Source organism: Parastagonospora nodorum, assembly GCF_000146915.1.
Source record: "Parastagonospora nodorum SN15 chromosome Unknown scaffold_3, whole genome shotgun sequence".
In the NCBI taxonomy this organism is placed as follows: domain Eukaryota; kingdom Fungi; phylum Ascomycota; class Dothideomycetes; order Pleosporales; family Phaeosphaeriaceae; genus Parastagonospora; species Parastagonospora nodorum.
The window spans coordinates 1,185,057-1,204,086 of NW_001884551.1; the positions used below are offsets into that span (position 1 = coordinate 1,185,057).

The following is a 19,030-nucleotide window of genomic DNA, read 5'->3' on the forward strand; positions in this document are numbered from 1 at the left end:
GCTGTTCTATATCTGAATTCAAAACTCCAAAAGCCACACGCTCACTGATCAAATAGAGGGGAGAAGAGTAAGATGAGAAGGCTTCATTCATCTTCATGTTTACAGTCTAAGATCCCACACTTGAAGTAATTTGTAAGGCCACTTCTACGTTGAAGTGAAGTCTAACACGGCCAAATACAAGCAGATATCTCACAAGAATCCCCAGTTCTCCATCGTATGCCTCCAAGCCGCAGCAACGTTGGACCTCCTCGACTTCGCGCTCGAGCGCTTATCGATAGCTTCCATCGGTCGTCCCAGCATGTAAGGCGCCATGCGATCACCAAATATGTGTATGCAATTCCTCACTCCACCATCATTGTTGTGTAGGTTATCCGCCAGGATGCCCTCCACAAAGCACTGGATCGCGTGATTTCCGGCAGCGCCTGATTCACCTACTCCGTGGCCCTTCAAACCCCGTCGGTTCGAGGCTTCAACTACGATAGGCAAGTCAGTGAAGTCCATGATGCCGCTGTTGGCGAGGTCGAATTCTGTGGCAGGCCCGGTCAGGTGCGTCCAGAATGAAGGCCAGAGGATGTCGTTGTTGCGGCGGAAGTCGGAGCGGCCGATGAAGAAAATGGGCGCAGCGGAGGTATGGTTCAAAGGCGGGGCTGAGCCGGAGAGATTGATGGAGATAATGACGTTAGGGTCCTCGGTGCTGAGGGAGGTGGCAACGGTGCCGCCGAGGCCATGGCCGACGACAGAGTAGCCTGTCGTGTTGAGGGTGCCGCTGAACTGGAAGTCGGGAAAGTTCTTGGTGACTTTGCTAGCGTCTCCGAGCTGAGAGAGGGCAAATTTAATGTCGGCGATACGGATGGACACGGCAGTTTCGACGGTTGAGTTCCATTCCATAAGAGGTGAGTAGTTGGATAGACCTGTGGCGCCGTTCTGGTACACGACTGACTTGTCTGGGAACTCGACGACGGAAGAATCATATGGATGGTCAATCAAGACAACTGCGACGTTATTGGCAGTCATGTACCGCGCCAGGTTAGCGTAAAGCAGTCTGCTAGTGTCGGTGTGTGGCTCGAGGACGACGACGGGAATGTCGGACATGTTGATTGGAGAGTTCCCACTGGAACAAACTGTGTACGCTATCTTGTCAAAGACACCAACGGGAGTGTCACCGAGCATCTGGAAATCGGCGATGATGGCAGCTGGAGAGCTCATGTACGGGCGCTCGACCTCTTTCGCGCAATTCGCAACCGGTACCGGCATGAACAAGCTGACCATGATCTTGCGGTCTTCATCCTGGCTGTGAGGGTCCTTGCGCATTGTATCGATGAGCTCGATATCAGCGACCGCGATTTTGTACTGGTGCTGGTCGTCTGGGCCAGGGAGGAGGACACTGCTGACCACAGGGCTGCAGATGGCGAGGATCCCCGCGAGAAGGTAAAGAATGCCACCCATTGCTATGATAAGTGACGGTCGAAATGGAGTTGAGGGGACTTCTTCTGGGGCAGAGTAGATCGGGTGGTAGGTTTTCTGGTGAGGTGCGGGAGGTGAAAAAGGCAGAGGGGCTCTCGGCGGGGGATTATCGGCTTTCGATGTCATAGTGAGAGTGCAAACGGCGACAGGCTGCAAAGCAGAAAGTTGCTGCCGGAGCGTTTGACAGGGAGGAAGTGAAAACAACAATCATGACTTGCTTTGAGATGTTGACACCTTTTCATAAGTGGGTTTCCACGTGCTCGCTGCGATTGGCGTAAATAATGTACCATGATGTGCGGGTATCCATAGACGAGTTCAACCACTTCCACGTGGGCGGTCGAATCTCTCTTGACATCAATGGCAGGAGCGACTGCGAGATAAGCAGCAACACTAAACGCGCAACACCAAATGCGATTACGGACGAAGATGCTAAAGTAAGGATGAGTGACCAAGTGTTTCGAATAGTGGACAACATATTATGCCCATGCATTTGTGAGTACTTGCTTCGCGGATCGTCCGCCAAATCGGATAAGTCTTGAAATCCATAATGGCTTAACAGAATATCTATAAATCTTCTACGCCATGTCTCCACCTAGAGAGATGATCGTTACTTCCTACGCAACCTAAGCAAAGTAAACTGTGTACTATATCTACTGATGAAGCAAAGTAAAAGTGTAGCATGTGTACTAAAAGTAGATCACGAGGGTCACTTGTTTAAGAAGTCAAGATTTGATCAGCAGGTATATTTCACACGATCGAGGCCAGCCCATCGTGCACAATCTAGGAACAACAAACTACAAAAGGGGGTATACCAAGCGCCTTGAAACGCTCTCCAGACTCCCAAACAAAGCAAACATTCAGCACGACCCTGACGCCTTTCATGGATAACACATACAACAGCTGTCAGGGAACAAAGGGAGGAGTGGGTGAGAGAGCAAGAGACAAAGAGCCTTACGAACCACGGCTAGCAAGGCGGACGCTGCGCCGAGTAGGTGTAGCTGCCATCTGGCTAGGCGGGTCGTTCATGGCAAATTCTTTGCTCTCGGAGACGGGCTGGAGGGCGAAGCTGGCCTGACGACCATGGCTAGGCTTACGCTGAGACCGCTTCATGATACCGGCGTGCTGTGGTCCATGAGACAGAGTGCTAGACTTGCGACGAAGAAGGGTCTTCATCAGCTCGGCGTACTCAAGCGAGTCCCGGCGTACGGATGTCGGGACCACGTCTGATTGTGCGTCCCAGTTTTCAATGTCGTATTTGCTGCCATTCTGTACGAAGAACTGCGAGAAAGACTCGTGGCGAGGGATCTGTGCAGCCTCGTAGCCCTGGTCAGCATACGGTTCGGGCGCCTGGAGTGGTGCAACAGGTGGAGGTGGAGTGTTGGGTAGCGGAGGCAGTGGAGGCAACAGCTGCTGCTGGGCGGCATCGACGGAGTAGTTGACGCGCTGGCGCTTGCGAGGAGAAGAGCGCGTGCCATGCGGGGACTCGACATCAGGACCAGGCTGGTATAGATCGTCAAAATCCTCACGGCGAGGATAAGAGGGCATAGCACGAGTCTGATAGAACTCTGGCTCCGAGTCGGACTCGTCGTCAAGAACCACAACCTTGCGCTTTGTGGTGCGAGTAGAAGGATCAGCAGCGGCCTTGCCTTTACCCTTCTTGCGAGAGGTACCGGCAGCATCCTCATCCTCGAGCTCCTTCCGGAGGGCCATGCACTCGGCGATGCGTCGATTGACAATGCCGCCATAGAAGTCGACGTAGAAGAGCTCAAGATTGGCGTCCTTGGGCTTGATGCTGTTGGTCTTGCAATAGTCCTTGAAAGAGCTCAACTTCTTGACCCTCTCCTCGAGCATGGCGACCTCCAGATCGCCTCCGTTGATGATGAGCTGCCCAGGGGCAAGCTTACGGCAGACAAATTGGCGCTTCTGTGAGCGTGTGCGGTTAGCAGAGTTGACCTCGACGAGAGCCTTGGTCAGCGTGTGGTCGAAGTCTTTGGCCTCACGGGATGACACGTGAACAGGATAGTCCTTGAAATGCTCTGACTCGCGAAGCTTGTCCTTCCGGCAGGCCTTCACGAAGTACTTCGCGAGGGCTGTCTCGGGGCGCTTAGCCATGGTCCACCTAGCGATAGAGCTCTCCCGCGGGAACTCTTCGCGCTCGTCGACCTCGACGTTGGTCTGTCTGCAAATCGCCTCAAAGTCACAGAAGCGCTCGAGACAAGTCAGATGCACGAAGCCAGTGCAGTCATAAGGATCGAGGGCCTTGTTGGGATTGGACTTGTGCTGCCTGAGCGTCAAGTACTTCTCGTCAAAGGCGACTCGGTAGTGGCCGGGCTGAATGTTGCCGTGCTTGTTGTACTGACGAGTAGGGCACTCACTAAACAAGCACTTGGAGTGCTCCTGAGAGGCATAGCGACGAGCCGCGTCTGATGGGGTGACCTGAATCCAAAGCTTAAGATGCTCACTAGGAAATTTCATGATGTAAGCCATGATCTTCCGAGCAGACATCTCGTTGTCTAACAGCTCGTCCAGCTTGGAAACGGCATCGTGCTTGTACTCGTATGTGTACTTGTCGTTAGGTGTGCTCCAAGTGCCGACTGGTAGAGGCTGGTACAAATACCCGCGATCCTCCTCGGCCTCTTGGTTGATACGACCTGTGCGCGTGGTCTCGCCCCGAGTGGCAGTGTTAATGCGCACCCATGTCTTCTTCTTATCCTTTTGAGGCTTCTGACCAGTTCGCTTGACAACTTTTGTGGAAGGCTGCTTGCCAAGAGAGCTGTTGCTCGAAAGACCAGATCCAGCGCGAGACTTCTTGCCGGGAAGTGCTGACTTGGTGACCAGGTCACTGTCAGAATCAGACTCGTAGGCTTCTCGGGCCGGGGCTGTGGTTTGGGGGCGAGTGTGGGAGGGTGTGCCTCGGCCAGAGACCGAGTAGGAACGAGGTCGCTGAGCTGATTGCTGTACAGGATACTGCTGCACACTCTGTGTGTAGTCTGGGCTGACATAGTATGGCTGTGGCTGTGAACGCTGCATAACTGATGGGTCATCGTATGTGTGCGTCATCTGCATGCCTTGCTGAGGATACGCAGACCCAGTCTGTGCATCTGGCATTGGCACGAACACGTCGTCAGTCATGTCCGGCAGAGCAGTGAGTCCCGGCGTACCCTGCAGGCCAGTAGGCTGCGAGTACTGAAACTGGGGCTGCGACATGTACAGAACAGGGTCAATAGTATCCGAAGTACCATACTGATTGCCGTACAACTGCGGTTGTGGCTGTGTGTGTGAGTAGGGAACATAGACGTCCTGCTGGAAATTTCCGCCTTGGAAGGGTACAAGCTGTACGGGCTGTATAGGTTGTCCGTGCTGCCAAACGTTAGGATACTCAGCAGAGAATGAGCTTTTGAGACCTACCGCTAAAGAATCAAGATGGAGGGCAAACTCCGGATCGAACTCCCAGTTCGTGAAATCGGCGTCCTCAGGAACTGCAAAAGTGGCCTGAGCCTGGCCCTGCACACGAGAACCTGCTTGAGTGGACTGGCGACGGCTAGCAATGCTGTCGGAACGTGAATGAGACATCAAGGGAGACTTGACTGGAAGACTTGAAATGGAGTTGCGCTGGGGAATGTTTGTGATGAGAGACGATGAGTCAGAATCCAAGGGATGATCACTAATGATCTGTTCGCTCGGATCTGGCTGTGCCTGCTGATGAGTTGTAGAAGGAGACATTACTGATGTTGTTTTTATAATTGCTATCCTGCATAGTGTAGAGCGAAATGGCCATATATGTGAATGTACAACGGTCTTTATGAAGACATCGTGGAGGCACAGAAATAGATTGAACAAAGAGATGGTATTCGATGTGTATCAAGTCGTGTCATTGTAGAAGTCGTGAAAGATGGCATGAAAGGAAAGCGCGCTCGTGGATTGACTACCATTCTTGCAGGCCATTGTTCTCGAACATTGTAGCAATGTAACCCAGATCGAATCTCTACAATGCCGCACGTGAGGGCCCGTTAGTTATGAGCGTGCTACAACTGTTCATCATATCGTGTTGCCTGGTTTTCCTATCTGTTTTCGCGGTCAGTCTTGCTATCCGTGACGCGATGCAATATGATTTGAATGGAAATATTGGGTAGTCAGGTATAAGTACAACGACATCCACATGGTGTTTGAATGTTCAGAACAGGTCTGTGAATTTGTTTTTTCTCATCAGGGTAAAAGGGTGGAAAAGACGCAGGCCTACTTACTAGATGATGTACCACTGTAGTCCTCAAGTTACAGTGTCCAAAGTTAGTGCATTGGTCTTCGAACTGCTAAGGTCATCTTTTGATGGCGGTCCTCGAATTTTGAGGGACGTAAAATACGTCAAGTCGGTGAAACTGCGCAAGTTTAACGCGTGGCCAAGTCAAAGCTATGGCGTACTACGATGTGACGAAGGAAGACAAAGACAGCCGTTGTCGATGGCGTCGAGGGTTATTGTGTACGGAATGCCAGAAGAAAGCGCGACTGAGGAAAGGTCAAAGGAAATTTTGGCGCTAATGACGGATCTCGGTTGAACCATTTCTCCGTCTCCACATCTTGCCAAGCCTCGCCCCGACCTCAACTTCCTCGAAGCCTTGATGAACACCCTTATATTCTCGACTTGCAGCCTTAGGCTTTCTCATTCCATTAAGTGTATTATTCTCCTTCTGTTACAGCAATAAAACATGTGTTGAGTGCATTTTCTAGCGCCGTTTGAGATGCGCCGCTCGTCGTGAAACGCATGCCGATACAATGGTTCAACGGAATAACGAAACATGATCAGCCTCGGCTCGGTAGCCTCGCTTCGGGGGGCGGAGTTGTTAGCATTCATGTTTGCCGGCGATTGAACGTCATCCATCTCATCATCTGACCACCCCGTAGGAGCGGAACTTATACAGCCAAGCAATTGAAAACAAGCCAATAAATTGGACAATCCTTGCTTTTGTATACTCGTTTTTCTTGTACATCCCGCAAGGTATGCTTCTTTTCTTGAGGCCGTTTTCTTGAGGCTGTTTCACGATATTTCAAATCGCGATGGAGACTGCATCCCAGTGACATTGCGGCTCTGCACTTCATTACACCAGGGTACACTTACCAAGATGCTGGTGTCAGATCTCATCCGTGCAACGGTTCGTAGAAGGGAGCCAGGGACATAGCTACAACAAAACGTGTTTTACCGACTCTCGGAAAGCATGTTCCTAGAAACGTTATCTGAGCCATCCCAGCACGAGAATACCCCATGTTCCAAACACTGTTGGAACTTCCTGCCAATGGAATTATTGGACGAAACTCCGGCTCGACCATGTCGCTAGACATTATGCGTCTGGGAAGAGCACTGTAAACGGTCCAGGTCACTGGCGCTCTCGGGATCCAATCGGCGCCCATTGTAGAAGTGACATGTCCTGAAGAGGGTTTAACGCCTCGCTTTATGCGTGTGCCGTCAAGGTCACCGGGTGTGCTGTAGCCAGGGTAGTGCTGTTTCGTTCCGTGCGTTCTTATTATCAACGGTGCCCTCTTAGAATCAGTCATTGCATATTTCTTCTCGTCCCCGGTGGTCGTGGTTGGTATACTCGCAGACATGGACGGCGCAAAAGTCCACGAGTTGTTTGTGTTGGGCCGGATCATTTGGGTTTTGGTCTTGACGCTGCTCACTCTGTCGTATATTACGGTGGGTCTGCGATTATGGGTGCGTTTCCGTATCACTAGGAGTCCTGGATGGGACGACGCTGCCATGGTAGCGACACTGGTGAGTGTTTCCCTTGTTCGGCTGATACAATGGATAATTGAGGTGCTTGGAAATGCTGACGTTGCTAGATGCTGTTCACTTGCTACTGCGCCTTCATCATCATCGTAACGTTACGAGCCCACGAAAGGAAGCTGTTTGACTTCGAATATATTCGCGTATCATTAGTCGTAAGTTCCACTCATACTCTTCCCAGGGTTTGGGCTATCTCGCTAACCTCGCTGTAGTACGTTCAACTGAGCGAAGTCTTCTATATTCTCACGACTACGACATTGAAGATATCCCTGGGCCTCTTCTTCCTCCGCGTCTTAACGAAACGCTGGCAGATCATGCTCTTTCATTATCTACTCGCCATATCGGCTGTATACGGCCTCTTCTACGTCCTCACTGCCATTTTTGCGTGTGGCGATCCCTCAAAAATTGCCGACACTCTTCTGGGCTCACAGAAATGTCTTCCGGCTGCCTTCGGTCTCGCCACTGGCTATCTGTATGGTGCAATCAACGTCATAGCCGACTGGACGTTCGTCCTGATCCCCATCACCGTCTTGCTAGACAGCGAACTCGACCGGCGCTCCAAGATCTCCGTTAGCATCGTCATGGCCCTCGGTGCTGTGGGTAGTGTGTCTAGCATCATGCGTATGGTATATCTGAGAGGCTTGATTAACGTCCCAACAGGACTAAAATGTATGTACCCACCTCTCTACCCCACTCGCGGAGCTGGCTAACGATAAATTCAGCAACTACGATCAAAGCAACCATCTGGGCAACTGCAGAACCAGGCACTGGCATCATTGCGGCTTCGGTCGCCATCTTACGTCCTCTGATCCGCAACATCAAGACCTCTGTCAAATCTCATGCCTCTGCAATGGGGTCACGCAAAGCCTCGAACGCATCGTCAGAGGACACAGTTGCACTGACGTCTTTGGCAAGCAACAAGGGCAGCGTATATAGCAGAGTGGTCGAGGAGCCATGGAGCCCGCCACCGACGCTTGGCCAGGCTAGTGTGCAGAGAGTGATAAGCATCCAAGGCGGAAGTCCAGTAGTTTCGAGAGTTTGAGGATGGTGGACAGATATAGCGGCGTTTCGGTGTTGGTAATACCCTCGCTTGGCGATCACTTGCTTTCAGACTATGTCATGTGCTTTTAGAAAGGGATAATGCATAATGACGCTCTATGCAAACAAAACAAAAGTCCAATGACGCACTCTCTGCACATGACGCGAGCCTCAAAGGCCATCTAATTCAGATGCTTTGCGTCAACCGCGCGGGGCTCCATCCAGAAATGACCACGACAGGTAGCTCAAAAGGCATGTTCCCGCAGCTATGAATACAAATTGTGTGTTTTGTATATACCACATTATATGTCGACAGAACAATGTAGGAAGGACTGTGGTGTTCGTTGAAGTTGCGGCGGAGCGGAGGTCTGCGGGACGCGATTGGAGGAAGCTCGGACGCGCTCAACTGAGTCCAAGAAATTATTCAGCTCCAGTATGCAGCTGCAATGTCTCTCTACTACGAGGCAGCCGCAATTCTTGCGAACGCCGAAAATACTGGTGGATCCCTCAAGTCGCGCCTCTTCACGAAGAAAGACCTCAAAAGTTCGCCTGGGCAGATTTTCGCGCTCATCGCCGAAGCGTCGAAATGGTCCGTGGTGTTGAAGGATGTCATTGAGAAGACTGGAGTGTTGGCGGAGGAAAAGAAGGTACGCAAATCACACATAAAGATGCTCTCAGGGATTCCTATAGTTACTGCGCGCATTGTGTTTAAAGGATGACTAACAGTTTCTCAGCTCACGCCAATCCTCGCGCTTCTCCTCACCCATGACCTCCTCGTCGCAAAAGGTGGCGTCGCTGCGGCTGCAAACCATGTTCTTAAACTCGCAATCACCAGACACAAAGCTCGCCTAAGCGCCGAATTCACCAAAGCACGAATACGGCATGGCCATGCTACACTGGCTGCGTTCAAGGAAGCCGTCAGCAATGGCGAGCTCGAGGACGATGACGATGATCAGAAGGCGAACCGACACCCGCGATGGGTTCGAGTGAATACAATCAAGACGACTTTGGAGGATCAACTCAGAACCACATTTTCTGGGTTCAAGAAAGCGGATAGCTTAGCGGAAGTGCTGGCAGCACGAGGATCGACGAAAGTATACTATGAAGACCCGAATATCCCGAATCTGCTGGCTCTTCCATCGAGGATCAACCTAGGTCGCAACGAAGCGTACGCGAAGGGGCACATCATCTTCCAAGACAAGGCATCCTGTTTCCCTGCCTACCTCCTTGACCTTTCAGCCGACGACGGAGACGTCATAGACGGCTGCGCTGCACCTGGAAACAAGACAACGCATCTAGCAGCCATAGTATCGAGTCTAAACGCCTCGGGTGAAGGTCAAAAGGTCGTAGCATTCGAGCGCGATGAAAAGCGGACTACTACACTACAGAAGATGGTGAAGCTTGCCTCAGCTGATAGCATTGTCTCCATCAAAGGTGCCAGTGACTTTCTAGCCGCCAAGCCCCACTCCAATGAGTTTTCCAATGTCGGAGCTATCGTGCTTGACCCCAGCTGCTCAGGGACGGGTATCGTTGGCCGTGATGACGGAATAAAGATACACCTGCCAGTGTCAAATCCTATCGCCGCGGGCTCTCAGAAGACGAGCAAAGGCAAGAAGCGAAAGAGGGATGACGAGAAGAGCAATGTCGCCGAGCCTGCAACGTTGGCTGTGGACCTAGACGATGCGACGACGCCAGAAGAAACGCCCGCAGAGGACAAGCTCACCGAACGCCTCGACACGTTATCAAACTTCCAACTCCACATCTTGACGCACGCTATGCGCTTTGCTTCGGCACATAAAATCACCTACTCGACCTGCTCAATTCATTTCGAAGAAAATGAAGGCGTAGTGTTCCAGGCACTGGCTTCGTCCATTGCCAATAAGCGAGGCTGGAAGATTTTGAAAAGAGAACGCCAAGTCGAGGGCATGAAGAAATGGAACAGAAGAGGAGTGTGGGAAGACGGCAAGCTTAATCGTGATGTGGATGAGGCGCAAAAGCAAGACGTGCTGGAGGCTTGCATTCGATGCGACAAAGGGACTGATGAGGGCACAATGGGCTTCTTCGTTGCCGCTTTTGTCTGCGAGGACAGCGAACAGTCTGAACCTGCTGCTGAAGAAGCTAATGCAGAGGCCGATGAGTGGGAAGGCTTTAGCGACGTTGGTGAGGCTATGGAGGTGGACAAGGCACAGCAAACGGTTACCGGAGGTGAGAAGAAGAAGAGGAAGAAGAAAAAGCGCAAGACCAGTAAAGCCTGAGTGACGCCAACAACAAGGTACTGTGCTACGTTTTGAGCTCGGACAAGCAAGCGCAACCTGTGGGCGGAAAGCAATAGCATCCCACTTCTTTTCGCGGCATCACTCCCACCACGCTTTCCGATTCACCCCCAGCCACTGCCCAGTGCAATATGTTTTTACGTCCTCGAAGAAGGATCATCGGTGCAGTGCATATCGCGCCACCTGTGTGACCTCTTACCTTTCCCAACCAACCTCATCGTCTCATACCGTTTGTTCCGTTTGGTACATGACAGTGACTAATTGGAGCCACCATGTACCCCTCCAGTCCACCAGTGGCCAATCTCACACGACCTAGGCTGAAGGCTCTCGCCAGGTGGGTCCGTGATGAGCTCGATCTGCTCGTGGCTCGTGAAGGCCCCAACATCCTGCGGCCTGATGACGTCCTCATCTTGCACGAGACATTTATCGCTCTCCGCCTCGCTACAGACATTACGGCATTGGACATCCGCGCCACCGGCATTCACTTCGCTGTTCAAGACATTGCGGGCGTGGCTACTCGCTGGCCTGGCCGGCTGTGTGACGACTGCGACAAAATTATTGCCATATGGACGGAAAAGTTCGGGTCGTTGAAGAGCCTGCATCCGTTTATGTATGGGCGAGGGGGGCGGCTTGAGGGCATTGCTGGTCCGACTGAGTACTCGAGAGAAGTAAGATCACAAGTCTCACCTTCGTTTGCTAGACTGACCTCAGCGAGCAGGCACTACTCAAGCGTTGGTCGGAACAATGCCCCGAGAGACTGCATCCGAAGGTCTCCCACAGGTTGGGTGACCTCGGCTTCCGACCTGGAGAGTAAGTCGCATCCACGTGAGCATCAAGTCTTTGCTGATCGTGTCTACCAGTTGGTGGATCAGCACACTCTTCGCACACCACGCAGGCATCATTGGGCTTGAGGCTGTCGAAGGTGGCACCACATTCGACAAGTATGGTGCATATGCTCTCGTACTGAAAGATACGGGCGAAGTCGAAGCTTCTCATGGAGAAACGTTTACTTACCGCACCTCTCAACACGATAAGGGAAGGTTCCGCCTAACAGCAGCGACTCCACGAAGCCGAGACCCAATTCGAGTACTACGCAGCCACAGCATGAACAGCGTCTGGGGCCCCAAAGCGGGTGTCAGATATGAGGGCCTGTGAGAGCACATCCATACTGTATCAGCGGTGTCACTAACACTGCCTAGCTTCTCCATCAGAGGCTGGTCAATACGCCAGGCAAAAGCAAGTGACACCGCCGGCCAATGGAAAGAAGGCGACATCCTCTTCGAAATCCGCTTCGAGCGTACCGACCCAGTTCCCTTCTCCGAAGTCACCTGCCGGCCCACAGCCACCGAAGTCGACGACTACACAGAGTATAAGCGCCTCCGTAAACTCCACCGCGACGACAAGCGCAACGCCGACCTGAGAACAGACTTCAGCACCAGCCCTCTTCAACTTGCTACTAAAGCCGCCCCAGCAATCCCCTCGCCCATCAGTCCTTTGCTGCCTGGCCCTGCCGCGCCCAAGATCCTGTACAAAGGCCTTTTGCAACGCTCAGCTACGTCCAAGCAAGCCCACTTCGAAGACATCTCTGAAATTCGACGCACGAGTGACGTCCCAACACCAGCCTCCCACCGCACAACAGAAACGGATTACTTCGCCCTTTCGCCACGTAAAGAGAGTGGGCTGCTCGTCCCGGGCTATAAACCCCCGTCACCTAGCAACGCCTCGATCGCAAGTGGCCACACAGGCGCGACGGTCGCAAGCACGCAGTCCAACATCCGCGACGTCGCGCCGTGGATCGATTTCGACGCGGATTTGACCGCCCCGGATCCGGTGCCCGAAGATGCAGCAGCTCCAGCACTGGATCCAAGCCCAACCCTGACGTCGTCTGCCAGACTGAAAACTTGGCAGCGGCCTGCGCGCGACTCGCCGCCTGTTTCGCCGCTGAGTGAAAGGCGTAGGAGCGGCGATTTCAAAACATTCCTGCGTGTTGGGTCGAAGCGCCAGCCCATCGAAAGTAGTCGCAAATCCGTCTTTGTGAGGGCGAAGAATCCCATGGCGAAGTTGTTCGACGGCGCGGCTTCGGAAGAGGCGGAGGGGGCACTGGCGCGTGGAGCGAAGTCTGAGGAGGAGGAGGAGAGCGCCAGAGTGCACTCACCGATTCCCATGCGTCCGTTTAGTCCTGAGAGTCCGTTGGCGATGGGCAGGAGGGGCGCGGTGTATGAGGGTCAGGATGGGGATTCCGAAATAAGTGGTGAGCACGATCCTTTTGTCGAGACGAGGGTTTTGGTAGCGCAGCACTTGGACGACAAGGTTCGTCGGACGATGCAGATAGGGATAGGGGCGCAGAATGTTGCGTTCAGATTTCCAAATTGGGCGGCGCCGGCGGGGGAGAAGGAGAAGAGGGATAGTTTGGATGTGGACAAGCATATCGCGCCAGATGATGTTGGGGAGCAGCATTAAGGAATCACAGACAGAGCTATGCAGCACAATGAACAGGTGGTATGTAATTGATAAATCTTCGTAGTACAACAGGCTCTTGAGTGTATTCGTACAGCCATACGTCCATACATGTATGTAGATTTCCCGTCCCCCTTAGCCTAATATGCAACCGTGGGTATCATCAAAATGAAAGGAACTTTTTTGTCCACAAAACTCCCAGCAGGAGGACGGAACACCAAGCAGCAAAACAAGACGCGAAACCTCAATATCAGCCATTCCAGTTCATATCGCCGCCCTGCTGACCCATGCGCTGCTGCGCCTGCTGTTGTGCCTGCTGTTGCGCCTGCCGCATCATCATCATCTGCTGCACCTGCTGCTGATTCATCTGATTCATGTTCATGCCCTGCAATTGCTGCATCTGCTGTATTTGCTGCATGTTCATGCCATTCATGCCCTGCATGCCCTGGCCTCCATTCATACCCTGCATGCCTTGGCCTCCATTCATTCCCTGCATGCCCTGGCCGCCATTCATTCCCTGCATGCCGTTCATTCCCATCATGCCCTGGGGTAATTGGCCGCCTTGTTGCATCGCCTGTTGGCGCATAGCCATGATTTGCTGGCTGCGGGCCTGCTGGGCGCGTTGCTGTTGCAGCATTTGCTGGTAGGCTTGCATTTGGATGGGGTTTGTGGGCTGGGCACCGTTGGGCATGTTGGGCATGTTGGACATTTGCTGTTGCATTTGCTGTTGCATGGGTGTGGACATGCCGTTGTTCATGAGCTGCATTTGACTGGCTTGTTGTTCGGCTTGCGAGCGGGACATGATGGCTTGTTCGAGTTGGCGAAGGCGAACGAGTTCTGGCTGGGGAATGTTTTGCTGTTGTCCGTATTGGGCGAGGAGTGCCATCTTGCGCTGTTGGTGGTGATGACGTAGCTGTTGGAGGTTCATGTTCGTGGGGTTTGCGCCCTGTTGGCTGCCTTGTGGGGACATGTTCTGCATAGCTCGTTGCTGCTGTTGCTGCTGCTGTTGTTGCTGCATTTGTTGGAAGAAGCGGCGGGCTAGAGCCTGCTGGTACTGGTGTGCGTTTTGTCCCGCGGGTACACCCTGCTGTGTAATCTGCGTCTGAGCTTTCTGCACGGCAAGGTTCTGTAGCTGCTGCTGGATACTAGGAGAACCGCCGGCCTGCTGCATGCGTTGTTGCTGGAGCATTTGCTGCTGCATCAAATGCTGGTTCTGCATCTGTTGCATTTGTTCTGGCGTCATGTTCTGACTAGCGGGTTGAGGAGTATGCATCATGAGCGGAGTGCCACCCGACATGGCCATTGGCGGGCTGCCCTGGCTCATGCGAGCAGGAGTTGGCGTCATGTTGCGGTTCGGCATGGCAGCATTCATCACAGGTGTCCCTTGAACCATCTGTGGCGTGCCTGTCCTACTCATGTTCTGCTGTTGGCTGGCAGAGCGCGCCATCTGCTGGTGTGACACAACAGAAGGTGGACGAGCAGGACTAGCAATGGTGTGATTCGATGCGGTTGCGACCATGGGTGTGCCGCCCATGGCGTGGGAAGCCTGGAGACCAACACGCGGAGAGGCAGCGGAAGCCATGGGCGTCCCGTTTTGAACAACAGGCGGAAATTGTGGTTGAGTAGCTGATTGCGGTGTTTGGGACAATTGTGCAGCGGTGGTATTCGCCATTTGTTGGGCTTGGGTGGCTGCGCGAAGGGCTTCGTTTTGCTGGAGCTGGTTCTGTTGAAGTGCCTGCTGCTGGGCTGCTTGTTGGCGCAAGAGAAGTTGCTGTCTCTCCTGATTCTCGGCTTGCTGTCGATTCGTTTCCAAATCCCTTCTCTTCTGGGCTTCTGCTTCGATTTGTGCTTGCCTCTTGGCTTGAGCTATGCGGGCGTCCTCTTCCTTCTTGCGCCGGTCCGCCTCTTCGTGATTAGCTTTGATAGTAGCAAGCGTCTTCAGACGAGAAAAGTTTTGTGTGTTGTTGGCTCGCACGGCACCCTCGTCACCTCCCGTTGCAGTGGTGGCCATGTTCGCCTGCTGTTCGTCACCAGCAAGCATGAAGCGCTGCGTCGCGGCAGCCTCGGCCTCGTCGGCCTGCAATTCGGCCGTCGTGCGCTTCCGAGTCTTTCGCACTGGCGCATCGTTCTTGTTGTTCGGATGCGTAATGGCTTCCATGAGCGCCAGTGATTCGGCAAAGCTCTTGGTCGGCTCGAGATGCAGCTTTGGACAGGTGGCATTATACAGCTCAGATTCGAACTCATGGACGTTACTGTCGTCAAGAACCATCTTCTGGCGCTTCGGGCTGGGTCCGTTCGAGAAGGTCGGCGTTGGGGGGACCGCAGTCATGGGGGTCGGCGGCATGGCTCCCGCTCTTCCTGCGGCTTGCATTCTCTTGAGCGTAGCGGCATCAGGCATTGGCGTAGTCGCAAGCAACTGGATATCGGCCAGGTGGGACTGCGGGGTTGGGAAGAGCACTCTCGTCCAGATGCGCGGTTTGACAGCCTGTTTCTGGGACACGCCGTTCTGGTTTGGGGCGGGCATGTTTTCCTTGTCCTCCTTGACAGCAGCATCTTTGGCCTGCGCTTCGGTCTGGCTGGCCTTTGCGTCGGCCTTGTTGGTCGGATAGGGGGCGTGCGGCGAGGGGGTGATGAAGCTGTTGTAGTTGTGTATGGAGAAGGCGCTCTTGCCGCTCTCGCCCAGGCTGTTTGTGTCGTCTCTGGGCTTCACGCCGCTCGAGCGAAAGTCGTGCAGCTCGACGATCAGGCAATTGTCGTAGAAGGGGATGTCGGCGGCATAGAAGTCCTCGGCCATGTTGTGGGGGATGGTCCTCGTCTTCACGTGCTCGAGTATCTCGCGCATGGGCGAGGAGTAGTCGAGCATGTCGGCCGAGTCGTTGATGCGAAAGTGCTTCGGGTGCAGGAAGATGCGCAGCGACGGCGGCTTGCCCTTGTGCCGCGCCAGAATCTCTTCCTGGGTGTAGACTGTCGCACGCGTTAGCAATGCCATCCATTGTCGGGCGTGCCGTCCGTGGTCGCATACCATAGCGCCTGGGGTCAGCCTTCGCGCTCTCGTCCTCCATGTTGCTTGGTCTCGTGGCCGCACGTGCAACGCCAGGTCTCTGCGATTCACGGCGCAGACGAAGAGCCTGCACAGGGCGGGCGGTTGCAACTGGGCCTGACATGTTGGCCGTGGTCGAAAGTGGTTCGCTGCTCCTGCGGGGCGGTGGAGAAGTCGCGCTCTGGGGGAACTAGAACCGCAGCGGTCAAAAACCAAACGGAACAGGGCAAGCGCAAAGATGCGCGAAGCCCGACAAAGCTCAGCACTACAGGGTGCTGCGTCGGTGGCGGTGTGGGATTATCGTGTGGGAGATGCGCGCGCGCGAGAGATGGAGTCGCGATGTTTGCGATGATGCCTGTGACGCTTGGCGAGCCTGGAGGTCCTCCGCTGGTCAGGGTTTCATCGTCCGCACATCACGTGACCGCTACTGGCTCGACAGAATCCGCATGTGTGAACGGAAGAGCTGTGATAGACTATCGCAGAATGGAATATCGGCCACAGAAACAGCCGTCTCTCAAGTTTTGACCACGAAGCTCAAGAAGAAAAATGAATTAGAATATGTATTGTAGCCAGGTGCTCAGACTTGGGCCAGAGATTTTGTACACGTCCCTGCACCGCGCGCTTCTCGTCGAACACGGTCACAAAACTGCTTATTTGCTGCGGCTGCTGACCATGCTAGCCCTCCTGGCCTCCAAGACAGCGTCCTCGTGCGTCGGAGGACCTTCGTAGTTCTTACGTCCCCATGCATAGTACCAAAGAGTAGCAATGACGAAGAATCCAGCAAACACCACCGAAGCGTAGTTCATACTTTGAGCCGTGACGGGAAGCACCGTCGGCATAGAGAAAAGCGGGATCGCGAGAGCAGACCAGGCTATCGCATGTCAGCGTGATGAATTGCGGGCGATCCAAGACTAAACTTACCAAGAGCAACAACGTTGCAGAAGGTGCCAAGAGCGCCAAGGTGGAAGGCACCGTCCTTGACCTGCGAGCGGCCTCTGGCCAGGGAGATGAGAATTGGCATGGCGTAGCTCAACGTGAGGCAGATGACACCAACGCCAGAGAAGGCATTGAAGGCGACGGGGGCTCCAAAGTAGATGAGACCGAGGATAAGCTGGACAGCCATGCTGAGCATCATGGCATTGAGAGGCACATCGAGCTTGACGTTGACAACCCTCCACCACTTGAAGCCAGGGATGGCACCGTCACGGGAAAAGGCCCAGGTGGCACGAGATGCCGCGGTGGTGCATCCAATACCGCAGATGAGACCAAGCACAAGGAGAGGAATAAGCAGGCCGATTGCTCCACCGGAACTACCAACGGCCTCCTTGATGATCGTGGGTACTGGCTGACCAGAGAGCAGGCCGTACAGATCGGCCTGGTTCGGGAGGACGAATACGAGCGGGATCAAGAAAACAAGACCCATGACAGTGTTGAGTGCAACTGTACCGACGAGTGCCTTCGGTACCTGGGTAGCGGGGTGCTCTACCTCTTCACACATCCTACACTCACGTTAGCCTTTGGACAAAGTTGATGTTAATTTTACCGCGCAAAACACAGCTTTAGTCGCACTGGGGAGTGGTTGCTCTGGTTTGAGATCTTGTCGCATAGGAGTGTTGCTTGGGAGAATTGCTTGGGCAAGGCTGAAGTCGCTTTGGAAAAAAGAAGAGGCATGCTCACGAGATGATCATTCCCGTCGAGGAAGTCGCATAGGCTGCATGAAGCAATCCGACACAGAAAGACCATCCAGGGACCCATCCAGAGTTGGAGGGGTCAAATTCGGTGAAGACGTATTTGGCGTTGTGTCGGCCGTTTTTCGCAATGGCAAGGATGGATACGATAATGGCAAGCACACCAGCAAAGGTCCAGAAAATAGCAAAAGTCTGTCCTTGATGAGTAACACGTACGGCAATTTTAGCGAGGGGATCTCACATCAAGCCATGGCAGCCAACGGTTACCTAGGGCGGATACCAAATTGCACAGAAGCGTAATGGCGAGAAAGATCAGATAGACCTGCCAGTTGGTACCCTCGAAGATGCCAACGCCAGGTGCTGACTCGAAGACGTTGATGCAGGCACCAAGGAAAAGAGCAGTAGCGAAGTTGACAGCCAGCGTGATAGTAATGTTTCCGACTACAAAGGCCCAACCACAGATCCACGAGGCGATTCTGCGGTAGGATGGTGGCGCCAGCATGAAAGTCTGGTAGTAGACACCGCCACTGGTGGGGTAGATGCTCGTGATCTCTCCTAGCGAAGCCGCTACGCAGAGAATGATGAGGGACACGCCCAGCCATCCCCAAATGATACCGACAGGCCCTGCACAGGCGATGGGGTAGAATAGAGTGGTTGCTAGACCGTAAGGAACCGAGGCTAGGACGAAAGACATGAAAGCAACCTGGAAGGTTGATCGTGATCGCACCAGCTCAGACTTGTAGCCCATAGCCTGCAGAAGGTCGTCGGCATCGTTGGGAGCGCCATCATCGGCAGAGAACTTGTTGCCCAAGCTCGTCTTGCGGTTCTTCTCGGGAACGGTGCGCTGGTGGATGTCGTGTTCAGCGGCATACGCATCAGACTGCGTGCCATAACGGTAGTCGGACATGAGGGGCTTGCTGCTGCTGCTGCTGCTGCCGTCGTGGCCGTGGATATCGCAAAGGATGGATGTTGATAGTCGCGGAGAGCTCTGCGACATGGACTCTGGACGGGGCACGACCTTTGAAGGCACGTCAGATAGCGTTGGCGTCGCCTGCACTGGGTCCGCTAGGCTGGGAAGAGCATAGGGCTACCAGAGTTTGCCGACGCCTATCTCTTCTCGAACGGACAGACCGCCCTTGGCAGCCCGCTACGCGTTGAATGGATCACCGGGCGTTGTTCGGTGCTTTTATGTACCGCAACCCACTCCAGGGTTCCGTCAGATGCGGCTGCGCCTGCAAATGCAGCAGGGAAGCCGAATCTGGGAGATTGCCGATGCTGTCCTGATGCTGCCCTG

The 19,030-nt window shown here is 53.8% G+C and overlaps 6 protein-coding genes across 6 annotated transcripts; 2 read left to right on the top strand and 4 right to left on the bottom strand.

The window, feature by feature from the left end:
• Positions 1–189: 189 nt before the first annotated feature.
• Positions 190–1,446, bottom strand: SNOG_02358 (hypothetical protein; the record flags this gene model as incomplete). The annotated part of the gene is made up of 1 exon (XM_001792914.1): positions 190–1,446. One exon carries the CDS (start codon positions 1,444–1,446, stop codon positions 190–192), a length of 1,257 nt encoding a protein of 418 aa, XP_001792966.1.
• Positions 1,447–2,415: 969 nt separating this feature from the next.
• On the bottom strand, positions 2,416–5,187 carry SNOG_02359 (hypothetical protein; the record flags this gene model as incomplete). Its single annotated transcript, XM_001792915.1, has 2 exons — positions 2,416–4,806; positions 4,873–5,187. The coding sequence occupies 2 exons, from the start codon at positions 5,185–5,187 to the stop codon at positions 2,416–2,418; spliced, it is 2,706 nt and encodes a 901-aa protein (XP_001792967.1).
• Positions 5,188–7,296: 2,109 nt separating this feature from the next.
• SNOG_02360 (hypothetical protein) lies at positions 7,297–8,000 on the top strand (the record flags this gene model as incomplete). Its single annotated transcript, XM_001792916.1, has 3 exons — positions 7,297–7,395; positions 7,453–7,909; positions 7,999–8,000. Coding segments are annotated over 3 exons (558 nt in total).
• A 724-nt stretch (positions 8,001–8,724) lies between these two features.
• SNOG_02362 (hypothetical protein) lies at positions 8,725–13,011 on the top strand (the record flags this gene model as incomplete). The annotated part of the gene is made up of 7 exons (XM_001792917.1): positions 8,725–8,925; positions 9,013–10,522; positions 10,846–11,219; positions 11,252–11,361; positions 11,412–11,492; positions 11,649–11,702; positions 11,751–13,011. The coding sequence occupies 7 exons, from the start codon at positions 8,725–8,727 to the stop codon at positions 13,009–13,011; spliced, it is 3,591 nt and encodes a 1,196-aa protein (XP_001792969.1).
• Positions 13,012–13,258: 247 nt separating this feature from the next.
• On the bottom strand, positions 13,259–16,172 carry SNOG_02363 (hypothetical protein; the record flags this gene model as incomplete). The annotated part of the gene is made up of 2 exons (XM_001792918.1): positions 13,259–15,972; positions 16,031–16,172. 2 exons carry the CDS (start codon positions 16,170–16,172, stop codon positions 13,259–13,261), a joined length of 2,856 nt encoding a protein of 951 aa, XP_001792970.1.
• A 410-nt stretch (positions 16,173–16,582) lies between these two features.
• On the bottom strand, positions 16,583–18,733 carry SNOG_02364 (hypothetical protein; the record flags this gene model as incomplete). Its single annotated transcript, XM_001792919.1, has 4 exons — positions 16,583–16,919; positions 16,970–17,547; positions 17,789–17,928; positions 17,978–18,733. The coding sequence occupies 4 exons, from the start codon at positions 18,731–18,733 to the stop codon at positions 16,699–16,701; spliced, it is 1,695 nt and encodes a 564-aa protein (XP_001792971.1). The 3' UTR covers positions 16,583–16,698.
• Between the last annotated feature and the right edge of the window lie 297 nt (positions 18,734–19,030).